Source organism: Ambystoma mexicanum, chromosome 6q (genome assembly GCF_040938575.1).
Source record: "Ambystoma mexicanum isolate Mex_15411 chromosome 6q, UKY_AmexF1_1, whole genome shotgun sequence".
Taxonomy (NCBI): Eukaryota; Metazoa; Chordata; class Amphibia; order Caudata; family Ambystomatidae; genus Ambystoma; species Ambystoma mexicanum.
This window is the reverse complement of record NC_090937.1, coordinates 1,687,136,089-1,687,155,090: the sequence shown is the minus strand read 5'-3', so window position 1 is coordinate 1,687,155,090 and position 19,002 is coordinate 1,687,136,089. Positions and strand designations below refer to the sequence as shown.

The 19,002-nt window shown below is 50.7% G+C and overlaps 1 protein-coding gene across 1 annotated transcript in view; it reads left to right on the top strand.

The window, feature by feature from the left end:
* Positions 1–18,677, top strand: part of LOC138515444 (zinc finger protein 585A-like) — a 726,273-nt gene extending 707,596 nt beyond the window's left edge. Inside the window, exon 8 of the mRNA XM_069630284.1 lies at positions 16,105–18,677. Coding sequence (XP_069486385.1) covers positions 16,105–17,592 — 1,488 coding nt within the window. The 3' untranslated portion in view covers positions 17,593–18,677. The remainder of the gene's footprint in view (positions 1–16,104) is intronic.
* The last annotated feature ends 325 nt before the right edge of the window (positions 18,678–19,002 follow it).

Here is a 19,002-nt window from a genome sequence, read left to right as displayed (position 1 = left end):
TGTGGGAAGAGATTAGTACTGCCAGCATGGTCTGTACCATTATCACTGTGGAAAGAGGTTGGTAGTGCCAACATGGGCTGTGCCATTCTCCCTGTTGGAAGAGGTTAGTAGTGCCAGCATGGGCTGTGTCATTCTCCCTGTGGAAAGAGGTTGGTAGCGCCAACATGGGCTGTGCCATTGTCACTGAAGGAAGAGATTGGTAGTGTCAGCATGGGCTGTGCCATTCTCCCTGTGGGAAGAGGTTAGTAGTGCCAGCATGGGCTGTGCCATTCTCCCTGTTTGAAGAGATTGGTAGTGCCAGCATGGGCTGTGCCATTCCGACTGTGGGAAGTGATTGGTAGTGTCAGCATGGGCTGTGCCCTTCTCCCTGTGGGAAGAGGTTGGTAGTGCCAGCATGGGCTGTTCCATTCTCCCTCTGGGAAGAGATTAGTAGTGCCAGCGTGGGTTGTGCCATTTTCACTGAGGGAAGAGATTGGTAGTGCCAGCATGGGCTGTGTCATGCTCCCTGTGGGAAGAGATTAGTAGTGCCAGCATGGGCTGTGCCATTCTCCCTGTGTGAAGAGATTTGTAGTGCCAGCATGGGCTGTGCCATTCTCCCTGTGGGAAGAGATTAGAAGTGCCAGCATGGGCTGTGCCATTCTCCCTGTGGGAAGAGATTGGTAGTGCCAGCATGGGTTGTGCCATTTTCACTGAGGGAAGTGATTGGTAATGCCAGCATGGGCTGTGCCATTGTCACTGAAGGAAGAGATTGGTAGTGTCGGCATGGGCTGTGCCATTCTCCCTGTGGGAAGAGGCTATTAGTGCCAGCATGGGCTGTGCCATTTTCACTGAGGGAAGAGGTTGGTAGTGGCAGCATGGGCTGTGCCATTCTCCCTGTGCGAAGAGATTGGTAGTGCCAGCATGGGCTGTGCCATTTTCACTCAGGGAAGAGATTGGTAGTGCTAGCATGGGCTGTGCCATTCTCACTGTGGGAAGAGATTAGTAGTGCCAGCATGGGCTGTGCCATTATCACTGTGGAAAGAGGTTGGTAGTGCCAACATGGGCTGTGCCATTCTCCCTGTTGGAAGAGGTTAGTAGTGCCAGCATGGGCTGTGTCATTCTCCCTGTGGAAAGAGGTTGGTAGCGCCAACATGGGCTGTGCCATTCTCCCTGTGGGAAGAGATTAATAGTGCCAGCATGGGCTGTGCCCTTCTCCCTGTGGGAAGAGATTAGGAGTGCCAGCATGGGCTGTGCCATTCTCCCTGTGTGAAGAGATTGGTAGTGCCAGCATGGGCTGTGCCATTCTCCCTGAAGGAAGAGATTGGTAGTGCCAGCATGGGCTGTGCCATTCTCTCTGTGGGAAGAGATTGGTAGTGTCAGCATGGGCTTTGCCATTCTCCCTGAAGGAAGAGATTGGTAGTGTCAGCATGGGCTGTGCCATTCTCCCTGTGGGAAGAGGTTAGTAGTGCCAGCATGGGTTGTGCCATTCTCCCTGTGGGAAGAGATTGGTAGTGCCAGCATGGGCTGTGCCATTCCCACTGTGGGAAGAGATTGGTAGTGTCAGCATGGGCTGTGCCCTTCTCCCTGTGGGAAGAGATTAGAAGTGCCAGCATGGGCTGTGCCATTCTCCCTGTGGGAAGAGATTGGTAGTGCCAGCATGGGTTGTGCCATTTTCACTGAGGGAAGAGATTGGTAATGCCAGCATGGGCTGTGCCATTGTCACTGAAGGAAGAAATTGGTAGTGTCAGCATGGGTTGTGCCATTCTCCCTGTTTGAAGAGATTGGTAGTGCCAGCATGGGCTGTGCCATTCCCACTGTGGGAAGTGATTGGTAGTGTCAGCATGGGCTGTGCCCTTCTCCCTGTGGGAAGAGGTTGGTAGTGCCAGCATGGGCTGTTCCATTCTCCCTGTGGGAAGAGATTAGTAGTGCCAGCGTGGGTTGTGCCATTTTCACTGAGGGAAGAGATTGGTAGTGCCAGCATGGGCTGTGCCATTTTCACTGATGGAAGAGATTGTAGTGCCAGCATGGGCTGTGTCATGCTCCCTGTGGGAAGAGATTAGTAGTGCCAGCATGGGCTGTGCCATTCTCCCTGTGTGAAGAGATTTGTAGTGCCAGCATGGGCTGTGCCATTCTCCCTGTGGGAAGAGATTAGAAGTGCCAGCATGGGCTGTGCCATTCTCCCTGTGGGAAGAGATTGGTAGTGCCAGCATGGGTTGTGCCATTTTCACTGAGGGAAGTGATTGGTAATGCCAGCATGGGCTGTGCCATTGTCACTGAAGGAAGAGATTGGTAGTGTCAGCATGGGCTGTGCCATTCTCCCTGTGGGAAGAGGTTAGTAGTGCCAGCATGGGCTGTGCCATTTTCACTGAGGGAAGAGGTTGGTAGTGGCAGCATGGGCTGTGCCATTCTCCCTGTGCGAAGAGATTGGTAGTGCCAGCATGGGCTGTGCCATTTTCACTGAGGGAAGAGATTGGTAGTGCTAGCATGGGCTGTGCCATTCTCACTGTGGGAAGAGATTAGTACTGCCAGCATGGGCTGTACCATTATCACTGTGGAAAGAGGTTGGTAGTGCCAACATGGGCTGTGCCATTCTCCCTGTTGGAAGAGGTTAGTAGTGCCAGCATGGGCTGTGTCATTCTCCCTGTGGAAAGAGGTTGGTAGCGCCAACATGGGCTGTGCCATTGTCACTGAAGGAAGAGATTGGTAGTGTCAGCATGGGCTGTGCCATCCTCCCTGTGGGAAGAGGTTAGTAGTGCCAGCATGGGCTGTGCCATTCTCCCTGTTTGAAGAGATTGGTAGTGCCAGCATGGGCTGTGCCATTCCCACTGTGGGAAGTGATTGGTAGTGTCAGCATGGGCTGTGCCCTTCTCCCTGTGGGAAGAGGTTGGTAGTGCCAGCATGGGCTGTTCCATTCTCCCTGTGGGAAGAGATTAGTAGTGCCAGCGTGGGTTGTGCCATTTTCACTGAGGGAAGAGATTGGTAGTGCCAGCATGGGCTGTGTCATGCTCCCTGTGGGAAGAGATTAGTAGTGCCAGCATGGGCTGTGCCATTCTCCCTGTGTGAAGAGATTTGTAGTGCCAGCATGGGCTGTGCCATTCTCCCTGTGGGAAGAGATTAGAAGTGCCAGCATGGGCTGTGCCATTCTCCCTGTGGGAAGAGATTGGTAGTGCCAGCATGGGTTGTGCCATTTTCACTGAGGGAAGTGATTGGTAATGCCAGCATGGGCTGTGCCATTGTCACTGAAGGAAGAGATTGGTAGTGTCGGCATGGGCTGTGCCATTCTCCCTGTGGGAAGAGGTTAGTAGTGCCAGCATGGGCTGTGCCATTTTCACTGAGGGAAGAGGTTGGTAGTGGCAGCATGGGCTGTGCCATTCTCCCTGTGCGAAGAGATTGGTAGTGCCAGCATGGGCTGTGCCATTTTCACTGAGGGAAGAGATTGGTAGTGCTAGCATGGGCTGTGCCATTCTCACTGTGGGAAGAGATTAGTAGTGCCAGCATGGGCTGTGCCATTATCACTGTGGAAAGAGGTTGGTAGTGCCAACATGGGCTGTGCCATTCTCCCTGTTGGAAGAGGTTAGTAGTGCCAGCATGGGCTGTGTCATTCTCCCTGTGGAAAGAGGTTGGTAGCGCCAACATGGGCTGTGCCATTCTCCCTGTGGGAAGAGATTAATAGTGCCAGCATGGGCTGTGCCCTTCTCCCTGTGGGAAGAGATTAGTAGTGCCAGCATGGGCTGTGCCATTCTCCCTGTGTGAAGAGATTTGTAGTGCCAGCATGGGCTGTGCCATTCTCCCTGTGGGAAGAGATTAGAAGTGCCAGCATGGGCTGTGCCATTCTCCCTGTGGGAAGAGATTGGTAGTGCCAGCATGGGTTGTGCCATTTTCACTGAGGGAAGTGATTGGTAATGCCAGCATGGGCTGTGCCATTGTCACTGAAGGAAGAGATTGGTAGTGTCAGCATGGGCTGTGCCATTCTCCCGGTGGGAAGAGGTTAGTAGTGCCAGCATGGGCTGTGCCATTTTCACTGAGGGAAGAGGTTGGTAGTGGCAGCATGGGCTGTGTCATTCTCCCTGTGCGAAGAGATTGGTAGTGCCAGCATGGGCTGTGCCATTTTCACTGAGGGAAGAGATTGGTAGTGCTAGCATGGGCTGTGCCATTCTCACTGTGGGAAGAGATTAGTACTGCCAGCATGGTCTGTACCATTATCACTGTGGAAAGAGGTTGGTAGTGCCAACATGGGCTGTGCCATTCTCCCTGTTGGAAGAGGTTAGTAGTGCCAGCATGGGCTGTGTCATTCTCCCTGTGGAAAGAGGTTGGTAGCGCCAACATGGGCTGTGCCATTGTCACTGAAGGAAGAGATTGGTAGTGTCAGCATGGGCTGTGCCATTCTCCCTGTGGGAAGAGGTTAGTAGTGCCAGCATGGGCTGTGCCATTCTCCCTGTTTGAAGAGATTGGTAGTGCCAGCATGGGCTGTGCCATTCCGACTGTGGGAAGTGATTGGTAGTGTCAGCATGGGCTGTGCCCTTCTCCCTGTGGGAAGAGGTTGGTAGTGCCAGCATGGGCTGTTCCATTCTCCCTCTGGGAAGAGATTAGTAGTGCCAGCATGGGTTGTGCCATTTTCACTGAGGGAAGAGATTGGTAGTGCCAGCATGGGCTGTGTCATGCTCCCTGTGGGAAGAGATTAGTAGTGCCAGCATGGGCTGTGCCATTCTCCCTGTGTGAAGAGATTTGTAGTGCCAGCATGGGCTGTGCCATTCTCCCTGTGGGAAGAGATTAGAAGTGCCAGCATGGGCTGTGCCATTCTCCCTGTGGGAAGAGATTGGTAGTGCCAGCATGGGTTGTGCCATTTTCACTGAGGGAAGTGATTGGTAATGCCAGCAGGGGCTGTGTCATTGTCACTGAAGGAAGAGATTGGTAGTGTCGGCATGGGCTGTGCCATTCTCCCTGTGGGAAGAGGCTATTAGTGCCAGCATGGGCTGTGCCATTTTCACTGAGGGAAGAGGTTGGTAGTGGCAGCATGGGCTGTGCCATTCTCCCTGTGCGAAGAGATTGGTAGTGCCAGCATGGGCTGTGCCATTTTCACTCAGGGAAGAGATTGGTAGTGCTAGCATGGGCTGTGCCATTCTCACTGTGGGAAGAGATTAGTAGTGCCAGCATGGGCTGTGCCATTATCACTGTGGAAAGAGGTTGGTAGTGCCAACATGGGCTGTGCCATTCTCCCTGTTGGAAGAGGTTAGTAGTGCCAGCATGGGCTGTGTCATTCTCCCTGTGGAAAGAGGTTGGTAGCGCCAACATGGGCTGTGCCATTCTCCCTGTGGGAAGAGATTAATAGTGCCAGCATGGGCTGTGCCCTTCTCCCTGTGGGAAGAGATTAGGAGTGCCAGCATGGGCTGTGCCATTCTCCCTGTGGGAAGAGATTGGTAGTGCCCGCATGGGCTGTGCCATTCTCCCTGTGGGAAGAGATTAGTAGTTCCAGCATGGGCTGTGCCATTCTCCCTGTGGGAAGAGATTAGTAGTGCCAGCGTGGGTTGTGCCATTTTCACTGAGGGAAGAGATTGGTAGTGCCAGCATGGGCTGTGCCATTTTCACTGAGGGAAGAGATTGGTAGTGGCAGCATGGGCTGTGCCATTCTCCCTGTGCGAAGAGATTGGTAGTGCCAGCATGGGCTGTGCCATTTTCACTGAGGGAAGAGATTGGTAGTGCTAGCATGGGCTGTGCCATTCTCACTGTGGGAAGAGATTAGTACTGCCAGCATGGGCTGTACCATTATCACTGTGGAAAGAGGTTGGTAGTGCCAACATGGGCTGTGTCATTCTCCCTGTGGAAAGAGGTTGGTAGCGCCAACATGGGCTGTGCCATTGTCACTGAAGGAAGAGATTGGTAGTGTCAGCATGGGCTGTGCCATTCTCCCTGTGGGAAGAGGTTAGTAGTGCCAGCATGGGCTGTGCCATTCTCCCTGTTTGAAGAGATTGGTAGTGCCAGCATGGGCTGTGCCATTCCCACTGTGGGAAGTGATTGGTAGTGTCAGCATGGGCTGTGCCCTTCTCCCTGTGGGAAGAGGTTGGTAGTGCCAGCATGGGCTGTTCCATTCTCCCTGTGGGAAGAGATTAGTAGTGCCAGCGTGGGTTGTGCCATTTTCACTGATGGAAGAGATTGGTAGTGCTAGCATGGGCTGTGCCATTCTCACTGTGGGAAGAGATTAGTAGTGCCAGCATGGGCTGTGCCATTATCACTGTGGAAAGAGGTTGGTAGTGCCAACATGGGCTGTGCCATTCTCCCTGTTGGAAGAGGTTAGTAGTGCCAGCATGGGCTGTGTCATTCTCCCTGTGGAAAGAGGTTGGTAGCGCCAACATGGGCTGTGCCATTCTCCCTGTGGGAAGAGATTAATAGTGCCAGCATGGGCTGTGCCCTTCTCCCTGTGGGAAGAGATTAGTAGTGCCAGCATGGGCTGTGCCATTCTCCCTGTGTGAAGAGATTTGTAGTGCCAGCATGGGCTGTGCCATTCTCCCTGTGGGAAGAGATTAGAAGTGCCAGCATGGGCTGTGCCATTCTCCCTGTGGGAAGAGATTGGTAGTGCCAGCATGGGTTGTGCCATTTTCACTGAGGGAAGTGATTGGTAATGCCAGCATGGGCTGTGCCATTGTCACTGAAGGAAGAGATTGGTAGTGTCAGCATGGGCTGTGCCATTCTCCCTGTGGGAAGAGGTTAGTAGTGCCAGCATGGGCTGTGCCATTTTCACTGAGGGAAGAGGTTGGTAGTGGCAGCATGGGCTGTGCCATTCTCCCTGTGCGAAGAGATTGGTAGTGCCAGCATGGGCTGTGCCATTTTCACTGAGGGAAGAGATTGGTAGTGCTAGCATGGGCTGTGCCATTCTCACTGTGGGAAGAGATTAGTACTGCCAGCATGGTCTGTACCATTATCACTGTGGAAAGAGGTTGGTAGTGCCAACATGGGCTGTGCCATTCTCCCTGTTGGAAGAGGTTAGTAGTGCCAGCATGGGCTGTGTCATTCTCCCTGTGGAAAGAGGTTGGTAGCGCCAACATGGGCTGTGCCATTGTCACTGAAGGAAGAGATTGGTAGTGTCAGCATGGGCTGTGCCATTCTCCCTGTGGGAAGAGGTTAGTAGTGCCAGCATGGGCTGTGCCATTCTCCCTGTTTGAAGAGATTGGTAGTGCCAGCATGGGCTGTGCCATTCCGACTGTGGGAAGTGATTGGTAGTGTCAGCATGGGCTGTGCCCTTCTCCCTGTGGGAAGAGGTTGGTAGTGCCAGCATGGGCTGTTCCATTCTCCCTCTGGGAAGAGATTAGTAGTGCCAGCGTGGGTTGTGCCATTTTCACTGAGGGAAGAGATTGGTAGTGCCAGCATGGGCTGTGTCATGCTCCCTGTGGGAAGAGATTAGTAGTGCCAGCATGGGCTGTGCCATTCTCCCTGTGTGAAGAGATTTGTAGTGCCAGCATGGGCTGTGCCATTCTCCCTGTGGGAAGAGATTAGAAGTGCCAGCATGGGCTGTGCCATTCTCCCTGTGGGAAGAGATTGGTAGTGCCAGCATGGGTTGTGCCATTTTCACTGAGGGAAGTGATTGGTAATGCCAGCATGGGCTGTGCCATTGTCACTGAAGGAAGAGATTGGTAGTGTCGGCATGGGCTGTGCCATTCTCCCTGTGGGAAGAGGCTATTAGTGCCAGCATGGGCTGTGCCATTTTCACTGAGGGAAGAGGTTGGTAGTGGCAGCATGGGCTGTGCCATTCTCCCTGTGCGAAGAGATTGGTAGTGCCAGCATGGGCTGTGCCATTTTCACTCAGGGAAGAGATTGGTAGTGCTAGCATGGGCTGTGCCATTCTCACTGTGGGAAGAGATTAGTAGTGCCAGCATGGGCTGTGCCATTATCACTGTGGAAAGAGGTTGGTAGTGCCAACATGGGCTGTGCCATTCTCCCTGTTGGAAGAGGTTAGTAGTGCCAGCATGGGCTGTGTCATTCTCCCTGTGGAAAGAGGTTGGTAGCGCCAACATGGGCTGTGCCATTCTCCCTGTGGGAAGAGATTAATAGTGCCAGCATGGGCTGTGCCCTTCTCCCTGTGGGAAGAGATTAGGAGTGCCAGCATGGGCTGTGCCATTCTCCCTGTGTGAAGAGATTGGTAGTGCCAGCATGGGCTGTGCCATTCTCCCTGAAGGAAGAGATTGGTAGTGCCAGCATGGGCTGTGCCATTCTCTCTGTGGGAAGAGATTGGTAGTGTCAGCATGGGCTTTGCCATTCTCCCTGAAGGAAGAGATTGGTAGTGTCAGCATGGGCTGTGCCATTCTCCCTGTGGGAAGAGGTTAGTAGTGCCAGCATGGGTTGTGCCATTCTCCCTGTGGGAAGAGATTGGTAGTGCCAGCATGGGCTGTGCCATTCCCACTGTGGGAAGAGATTGGTAGTGTCAGCATGGGCTGTGCCCTTCTCCCTGTGGGAAGAGATTAGAAGTGCCAGCATGGGCTGTGCCATTCTCCCTGTGGGAAGAGATTGGTAGTGCCAGCATGGGTTGTGCCATTTTCACTGAGGGAAGAGATTGGTAATGCCAGCATGGGCTGTGCCATTGTCACTGAAGGAAGAAATTGGTAGTGTCAGCATGGGTTGTGCCATTCTCCCTGTTTGAAGAGATTGGTAGTGCCAGCATGGGCTGTGCCATTCCCACTGTGGGAAGTGATTGGTAGTGTCAGCATGGGCTGTGCCCTTCTCCCTGTGGGAAGAGGTTGGTAGTGCCAGCATGGGCTGTTCCATTCTCCCTGTGGGAAGAGATTAGTAGTGCCAGCGTGGGTTGTGCCATTTTCACTGAGGGAAGAGATTGGTAGTGCCAGCATGGGCTGTGCCATTTTCACTGATGGAAGAGATTGTAGTGCCAGCATGGGCTGTGTCATGCTCCCTGTGGGAAGAGATTAGTAGTGCCAGCATGGGCTGTGCCATTCTCCCTGTGTGAAGAGATTTGTAGTGCCAGCATGGGCTGTGCCATTCTCCCTGTGGGAAGAGATTAGAAGTGCCAGCATGGGCTGTGCCATTCTCCCTGTGGGAAGAGATTGGTAGTGCCAGCATGGGTTGTGCCATTTTCACTGAGGGAAGTGATTGGTAATGCCAGCATGGGCTGTGCCATTGTCACTGAAGGAAGAGATTGGTAGTGTCAGCATGGGCTGTGCCATTCTCCCTGTGGGAAGAGGTTAGTAGTGCCAGCATGGGCTGTGCCATTTTCACTGAGGGAAGAGGTTGGTAGTGGCAGCATGGGCTGTGCCATTCTCCCTGTGCGAAGAGATTGGTAGTGCCAGCATGGGCTGTGCCATTTTCACTGAGGGAAGAGATTGGTAGTGCTAGCATGGGCTGTGCCATTCTCACTGTGGGAAGAGATTAGTACTGCCAGCATGGGCTGTACCATTATCACTGTGGAAAGAGGTTGGTAGTGCCAACATGGGCTGTGCCATTCTCCCTGTTGGAAGAGGTTAGTAGTGCCAGCATGGGCTGTGTCATTCTCCCTGTGGAAAGAGGTTGGTAGCGCCAACATGGGCTGTGCCATTGTCACTGAAGGAAGAGATTGGTAGTGTCAGCATGGGCTGTGCCATCCTCCCTGTGGGAAGAGGTTAGTAGTGCCAGCATGGGCTGTGCCATTCTCCCTGTTTGAAGAGATTGGTAGTGCCAGCATGGGCTGTGCCATTCCCACTGTGGGAAGTGATTGGTAGTGTCAGCATGGGCTGTGCCCTTCTCCCTGTGGGAAGAGGTTGGTAGTGCCAGCATGGGCTGTTCCATTCTCCCTGTGGGAAGAGATTAGTAGTGCCAGCGTGGGTTGTGCCATTTTCACTGAGGGAAGAGATTGGTAGTGCCAGCATGGGCTGTGTCATGCTCCCTGTGGGAAGAGATTAGTAGTGCCAGCATGGGCTGTGCCATTCTCCCTGTGTGAAGAGATTTGTAGTGCCAGCATGGGCTGTGCCATTCTCCCTGTGGGAAGAGATTAGAAGTGCCAGCATGGGCTGTGCCATTCTCCCTGTGGGAAGAGATTGGTAGTGCCAGCATGGGTTGTGCCATTTTCACTGAGGGAAGTGATTGGTAATGCCAGCATGGGCTGTGCCATTGTCACTGAAGGAAGAGATTGGTAGTGTCGGCATGGGCTGTGCCATTCTCCCTGTGGGAAGAGGTTAGTAGTGCCAGCATGGGCTGTGCCATTTTCACTGAGGGAAGAGGTTGGTAGTGGCAGCATGGGCTGTGCCATTCTCCCTGTGCGAAGAGATTGGTAGTGCCAGCATGGGCTGTGCCATTTTCACTGAGGGAAGAGATTGGTAGTGCTAGCATGGGCTGTGCCATTCTCACTGTGGGAAGAGATTAGTAGTGCCAGCATGGGCTGTGCCATTATCACTGTGGAAAGAGGTTGGTAGTGCCAACATGGGCTGTGCCATTCTCCCTGTTGGAAGAGGTTAGTAGTGCCAGCATGGGCTGTGTCATTCTCCCTGTGGAAAGAGGTTGGTAGCGCCAACATGGGCTGTGCCATTCTCCCTGTGGGAAGAGATTAATAGTGCCAGCATGGGCTGTGCCCTTCTCCCTGTGGGAAGAGATTAGTAGTGCCAGCATGGGCTGTGCCATTCTCCCTGTGTGAAGAGATTTGTAGTGCCAGCATGGGCTGTGCCATTCTCCCTGTGGGAAGAGATTAGAAGTGCCAGCATGGGCTGTGCCATTCTCCCTGTGGGAAGAGATTGGTAGTGCCAGCATGGGTTGTGCCATTTTCACTGAGGGAAGTGATTGGTAATGCCAGCATGGGCTGTGCCATTGTCACTGAAGGAAGAGATTGGTAGTGTCAGCATGGGCTGTGCCATTCTCCCGGTGGGAAGAGGTTAGTAGTGCCAGCATGGGCTGTGCCATTTTCACTGAGGGAAGAGGTTGGTAGTGGCAGCATGGGCTGTGTCATTCTCCCTGTGCGAAGAGATTGGTAGTGCCAGCATGGGCTGTGCCATTTTCACTGAGGGAAGAGATTGGTAGTGCTAGCATGGGCTGTGCCATTCTCACTGTGGGAAGAGATTAGTACTGCCAGCATGGTCTGTACCATTATCACTGTGGAAAGAGGTTGGTAGTGCCAACATGGGCTGTGCCATTCTCCCTGTTGGAAGAGGTTAGTAGTGCCAGCATGGGCTGTGTCATTCTCCCTGTGGAAAGAGGTTGGTAGCGCCAACATGGGCTGTGCCATTGTCACTGAAGGAAGAGATTGGTAGTGTCAGCATGGGCTGTGCCATTCTCCCTGTGGGAAGAGGTTAGTAGTGCCAGCATGGGCTGTGCCATTCTCCCTGTTTGAAGAGATTGGTAGTGCCAGCATGGGCTGTGCCATTCCGACTGTGGGAAGTGATTGGTAGTGTCAGCATGGGCTGTGCCCTTCTCCCTGTGGGAAGAGGTTGGTAGTGCCAGCATGGGCTGTTCCATTCTCCCTCTGGGAAGAGATTAGTAGTGCCAGCATGGGTTGTGCCATTTTCACTGAGGGAAGAGATTGGTAGTGCCAGCATGGGCTGTGTCATGCTCCCTGTGGGAAGAGATTAGTAGTGCCAGCATGGGCTGTGCCATTCTCCCTGTGTGAAGAGATTTGTAGTGCCAGCATGGGCTGTGCCATTCTCCCTGTGGGAAGAGATTAGAAGTGCCAGCATGGGCTGTGCCATTCTCCCTGTGGGAAGAGATTGGTAGTGCCAGCATGGGTTGTGCCATTTTCACTGAGGGAAGTGATTGGTAATGCCAGCAGGGGCTGTGTCATTGTCACTGAAGGAAGAGATTGGTAGTGTCGGCATGGGCTGTGCCATTCTCCCTGTGGGAAGAGGCTATTAGTGCCAGCATGGGCTGTGCCATTTTCACTGAGGGAAGAGGTTGGTAGTGGCAGCATGGGCTGTGCCATTCTCCCTGTGCGAAGAGATTGGTAGTGCCAGCATGGGCTGTGCCATTTTCACTCAGGGAAGAGATTGGTAGTGCTAGCATGGGCTGTGCCATTCTCACTGTGGGAAGAGATTAGTAGTGCCAGCATGGGCTGTGCCATTATCACTGTGGAAAGAGGTTGGTAGTGCCAACATGGGCTGTGCCATTCTCCCTGTTGGAAGAGGTTAGTAGTGCCAGCATGGGCTGTGTCATTCTCCCTGTGGAAAGAGGTTGGTAGCGCCAACATGGGCTGTGCCATTCTCCCTGTGGGAAGAGATTAATAGTGCCAGCATGGGCTGTGCCCTTCTCCCTGTGGGAAGAGATTAGGAGTGCCAGCATGGGCTGTGCCATTCTCCCTGTGGGAAGAGATTGGTAGTGCCCGCATGGGCTGTGCCATTCTCCCTGTGGGAAGAGATTAGTAGTTCCAGCATGGGCTGTGCCATTCTCCCTGTGGGAAGAGATTAGTAGTGCCAGCGTGGGTTGTGCCATTTTCACTGAGGGAAGAGATTGGTAGTGCCAGCATGGGCTGTGCCATTTTCACTGAGGGAAGAGATTGGTAGTGGCAGCATGGGCTGTGCCATTCTCCCTGTGCGAAGAGATTGGTAGTGCCAGCATGGGCTGTGCCATTTTCACTGAGGGAAGAGATTGGTAGTGCTAGCATGGGCTGTGCCATTCTCACTGTGGGAAGAGATTAGTACTGCCAGCATGGGCTGTACCATTATCACTGTGGAAAGAGGTTGGTAGTGCCAACATGGGCTGTGTCATTCTCCCTGTGGAAAGAGGTTGGTAGCGCCAACATGGGCTGTGCCATTGTCACTGAAGGAAGAGATTGGTAGTGTCAGCATGGGCTGTGCCATTCTCCCTGTGGGAAGAGGTTAGTAGTGCCAGCATGGGCTGTGCCATTCTCCCTGTTTGAAGAGATTGGTAGTGCCAGCATGGGCTGTGCCATTCCCACTGTGGGAAGTGATTGGTAGTGTCAGCATGGGCTGTGCCCTTCTCCCTGTGGGAAGAGGTTGGTAGTGCCAGCATGGGCTGTTCCATTCTCCCTGTGGGAAGAGATTAGTAGTGCCAGCGTGGGTTGTGCCATTTTCACTGAGGGAAGAGATTGGTAGTGCCAGCATGGGCTGTGTCATGCTCCCTGTGGGAAGAGATTAGTAGTGCCAGCATGGGCTGTGCCATTCTCCCTGTGTGAAGAGATTTGTAGTGCCAGCATGGGCTGTGCCATTCTCCCTGTGGGAAGAGATTAGAAGTGCCAGCATGGGCTGTTCCATTCTCCCTGTGGGAAGAGATTGGTAGTGCCAGCATGGGTTGTGCCATTTTCACTGAGGGAAGTGATTGGTAATGCCAGCATGGGCTGTGCCATTGTCACTGAAGGAAGAGATTGGTAGTGTCGGCATGGGCTGTGCCATTCTCCCTGTGGGAAGAGGTTAGTAGTGCCAGCATGGGCTGTGCCATTTTCACTGAGGGAAGAGGTTGGTAGTGGCAGCATGGGCTGTGCCATTCTCCCTGTGCGAAGAGATTGGTAGTGCCAGCATGGGCTGTGCCATTTTCACTGAGGGAAGAGATTGGTAGTGCTAGCATGGGCTGTGCCATTCTCACTGTGGGAAGAGATTAGTAGTGCCAGCATGGGCTGTGCCATTATCACTGTGGAAAGAGGTTGGTAGTGCCAATATGGGCTGTGCCATTCTCCCTGTTGGAAGAGGTTAGTAGTGCCAGCATGGGCTGTGTCATTCTCCCTGTGGAAAGAGGTTGGTAGCGCCAACATGGGCTGTGCCATTCTCCCTGTGGGAAGAGATTAATAGTGCCAGCATGGGCTGTGCCCTTCTCCCTGTGGGAAGAGATTAGGAGTGCCAGCATGGGCTGTGCCATTCTCCCTGTGGGAAGAGATTGGTAGTGCCCGCATGGGCTGTGCCATTCTCCCTGTGGGAAGAGATTAGTAGTTCCAGCATGGGCTGTGCCATTCTCCCTGTGGGAAGAGATTAGTAGTGCCAGCGTGGGTTGTGCCATTTTCACTGAGGGAAGAGATTGGTAGTGCCAGCATGGGCTGTGCCATTTTCACTGAGGGAAGAGATTGGTAGTGCCAGCATGGGCTGTGTCATTCTCCCTGTGATAAGAGGTTGCTAGTGCCAGCATGGGATGTGCCATTCTCCCTGTGAGAAGAGATTGGTAGTGTCAGCATGGGCTGTGCATTTCTCCCTGTGAGAAGAGATTGGTAGTGCCAGCATGGGCTGTGCCATTTTCACTGAGGGAAGAGATTAGTAGTGCCAGCATGGGCTGTGCCATTCTCCCTGTGGGAAGAGGTTGGTAGTGCCAGCATGGGCTGTGCCATTCTCCCTGTGGGAAGAGATTAGTAGTGCCAGCATGGGCTGTGCCATTCTCCGTCGGAAGAGATTGGTAGTGCCAGCATGGGTTGTGCTATTTTCACTGAGGTAAGAGATTGGTAGTGCCAGCATGGGCTGTGCCATTGTCACTGAAGGAAGAAATTGGTAGTGTCAGCATGGGCTGTGCCATTCTCCCTGTGGGAAGAGGTAGTAGTGCCAGCATGGGCTGTGCCATTCCCACTGTGGGAAGAGATTGGTAGTGTCAGCATGGACTGTGCCCTTCTCCCTGTGGCAAGAGGTTAGTAGTTCCAGCATGGGCTGTGCCATTCTCCCTGTGGGAAGAGGTTAATAGTGCCAGCATGGGCTGTGCCATTCTCCCTGTGGGAAGAGATTGGTAGTGCCAGCATGGGCTGTGCCATTCCCACTGTGGGAAGAGATTGGTAGTGTCAGCATGGGCTGTGCCCTTCTCCCTGTGGCAAGAGGTTAGTAGTGCCAGCATGGGCTGTGCCATTCTCCCTGTGGGAAGAGATTGGTAGTGCCAGCATGGCCGGTGCCATTCTCACTGTGGGAAGAGATTGCTAGTGTCAGCATGGGCTTTGCCATTATCACTGTGCGAAGAGATTGGGAGTGTCGGCATTGGCTGTGCCCTTCTCCCTGTGGGAAGAGGTTGGTAGTGCCAGCATGGGCTGTGCCATTCTCCCTGTGGGAAGAGATTGGTGCTTTGTCTTTTAATCTCAGTTCAGCCCTCACTTCTTCAATAGTGCTGTTGCTTACATATTTGTGTTTGTGGCAGTATACATGTGTCCAAAGGTAATGATGTCATCACTGATGTCATAATAGATTGCTCAAACGATGTGTACGATTGGTGGCAAAGCTGCTCACCTAATGTCAAACACCTGCCTTTATCACGTGTAAGTATATGTAATGTGTAATACATGGAAATGAGGAGCTTTCATGTGCTAGTTGAATTCGATCTGAAGAAATAAAAAAATAGAAAGCACATGCTTGGTCCTGATGTTTAAAATATCCACAGAAAATGTCTTGTCCACTCACAAGGCCTCATTTGTTTTTCCTCATGTTCTTGGATACTCTCAATGGTTCTAAATAAAAATGAATCACACTATTTCTGCTGAATATCACCTCTATCACATTATATTTTATCATCCGAAGATCACTACTCTGCCACCTGCATGTGTGCCTTTTTCCCAATAGATGGCACTTCAAAGCCGTAGTTATTATGTGAGTAATGAACTAATGCACATCACTATTACTGAGAACCACGCTGCCTGTAACATGTGATGCCGGGGACTGTGCACGCGTTGAAACTAATAATGTGCTTCTTTAATTTCAATAGGTGATTGAAGCCATAGAAATGCAACAAGACTGATTGTTAAATTCACTGGACTAATAAGGTGCAAAGCTTCATCGATACACAGTGGAGTTTCCGAACATCTTGGAAGGATACACGCATGTGGTTCAGTTGTCTTCTCAGAGTATACAGGAGCTGGGATTGAGAAACCTATAAAAAACATGCTGGGTTTCATCCATTCAACACATGTATTGTAGCATCCAGCAACACAACGCTAAAATACATAACTAGCATTACAGACTAATGATAGCAACTTTGAGAATGATAGCAACAGTCTTTGATGGGCAGTAAGAAAAGCTTGTTTGCCTATTAGTTCTGAGAGAACATATGTAAGTGCTATTTTACATGCATGTCGAATGTAAGGGTTGTTATATTACATTATTTTTTAAAACACCTGTATATGTGAATTGACAAATATTATCCATGACCTGAATATTTGAAAAGCTTCAGTCAGAAGATAAATCTTCTTTGTCACCAGAAGTGACCTACACGTGAAAAAACTCATCTGCTTTCTGAATTTTGGAAATGTTTCAATAGAAAGAGTTCTCTTCTAAAGCACCTCATGAATTAATCTGGCCAGAAGCTTTACCTATGAACAGAATGTGGAAAAAGGATTTATCGACGGAATATATGTATTGCCCATGTCAAAACATAGGTGAAAGATCTTATCAGTTAAATGAATTTGAGAATAGTGTCCATTTGCATAATACCCTTATCTGCCACCTGAGGACACATTCAAGTGAGAAACCTCATGAGTTCACTGAATGTGGAAAAGGGTTTGATCACAAGGGAGAGCTTACTATCCACCAGAGAACACATACAGGTGGGAAACCTCATGTGTGCGTTGAATGTGGGAAAGGGTTTGCACATAAGGGAGAGCTTACTATCCACCAGAGAATACATACATGCAGGAAACCTTATGTGTGCACTGAATGTGGGAAGTGGTTTGCACAGAAGGTAGTGCTTACTATCCACCAGAGAACACATACAGGTGTGAAACCTCATGAGTGCACTGAATGTGGGAAACGGTTTGCTCAGAAGTGGCTGGTTACTATCCACCAGCGAACACATACAGGTGAGAAACCTCATGTGTGCACTGAATGTTGGAAAGGATTTGCTGAGAAGGGAAATCTTACTAGCCACCTGAGAACACATACAGGTGAGAAACCTCATGAGTGCACTGAATGTGGGAAAGGGTTTGCACAGAAGGGAGAGCTTACTATCCACCAGAGAATGCATACAGGTGTGAAACCTCATAAATGCACTGAATGTGGGAAAGGGTTTGCACAGACAGGAGCGCTTACTTGCCACCAGAGAACACATACAGGTGTGAAACCTCATGTGTGCACTGAATGTGGGAAAGGATTTGCTCATAAGTTATCTCTTACTCTCCACCTGAGAACGCATGCAGGTGAAAAACCTCATAAGTGCACTGAATGTGGGAAAGGATTTGCTGAGAAGGGAAAGCTTACTCTCCACCTGAGAACACATACAGGTGAAAAACCTCATGAGTGCAGTGAATGTGGGAAAAGATTTGCTGAGAAGGGAAAACTTACTATCCACCTGAGAACACATACAGGTGAGAAACCCCATGAGTGCACTGAATGTGGGAAAGGATTTTCTCATAAAGTATCTCTTAATCTCCACCTGAGAACACATACAGGTGAGAAACCTCATGAGTGCACTGAATGTGGGAAAGGATTTTCTGTGAAGGGACAACTTACTATCCACCTGAGAACACATACAGGTGAGAAACCTCATGTGTGCACTGAATGTGGGAAAGGGTTCGCTCAGAAGGGACAGCTTATTCACCACCATAGAACACATACAGGTGAGAAACCTCATGAGTGCACTGAATGTGGGAAAGGGTTTGCTCAGAAGGGACAGCTTACTCTCCACCTGAGAAAGCATACAGGTGAGAAACCTCATAAGTGCACTGAATGTGGGAAAGGGTTTGCTCAGAAGGGGCATCTTATTAACCACCAGAGAACACATACAGGTGAGAAACCGTATGAGTGCACTTAATAAATAATAATAAATAATAATTTGGCATTTATATAGCGCTACGAACCCTCAGGTATCTGAGTGCTGCTTATTATTACCCACTGTGTGTGGTGCTCATTTATCGACCTCGGAAGGATGAAAGGCTGAGTTTTGCCCCGCCGGGATTCAGGCTCTGCACGGGTGTCAAAGCGAGCGCTCTACTCGTTGTGCCACTTGACCGGCTGGGAACAGATTTTATTAGAAACTTGCTGTCCTTGTTGGCTTTGTTTTCCTATTCAGGCGATATATGTTGTGCCAATATGATAGAGGTTATTACCAGGATCTGCACTCTAGGTGCTTACATTGCGACTGCTATAAAGGAAAGGATTTGCTGAGAAGGGAAAGCTTACTGTCCACTAGAGAACGCAAACAGGTCAGAATCCTCATGAGTGCACTGAATGTGGAAAGAGTTTGTTCTAAAGGGGCAGTTTATTCACCACCAGGTGCGAAACCTTCTGAGTGCACTGAATGTGGGAAAAGGTTCTGTCGGCAGGGAGGTCTTCTTTACCATCAGTTCTCACATACACACGAGAAACCTTATATGTGTACTGCATGTGGGAAGAACTTCTTTTTGAAGATACATTTTATCTCCCACCAAAGAACACATACAGGTGGGAAAGCGTAACAGTGCACACACTGAATGTGGACAGTGGCCTCATTAGGCACCAGACAGAAGATGACCATGAAGGTCCATGTCAGTGTATGGAATGTAGGAAACACTTCAGTACGCAGGATGTTCTTATCAGTCATGAGCGAGGATATGCCTGTGGTGGCATATCCACTGGAATTGAAGCTTTGGGGAGGAGAAAGCACGTGTTTGGTGGTAATGAGTTTGGCATGGCTATTAATCAAAACTGTGGAAGACCTATTGTACTATTGTTATGACCCAATGTTATGACTGTATAATATGTATATATCTCCCATTGTAATTTTACCCTGACTGTATAAACTGCATCTCTCATGTATAAAATTGTCTATACTATGCCATGTAACCATTACTGTCTTACTAGCGCCCAGTTACCTTTGGGTCAGGTGCGCGATATAAATAAAATAAACAAACAAACAAACCTGTCACAAAAACAATTCCCAGTTTTCTTTGCTCAAAAATAGTGTCTGTTTACCATTCGTTGATTCACTGCTGTTTCAAATGGCATCCCTTCTGGAATATTCTAAAAGAAGATAGCACCTTCTGTACTAAGGTACCAATCCTGTGGAACATTTTGCCTAAGGACCTAAGGCAAATGGTTGGGCACTAACATTTTGAAAAAGCCTTAAAAAACAGTGGTTGAATGAATATCTATAGACCCTCCGATATACTTGGGTACTGCCATACAAATTAATTACCAAAAGGCTGCCTAGCACTAAATGAGTAATCATTTGGGTAGTTGATGC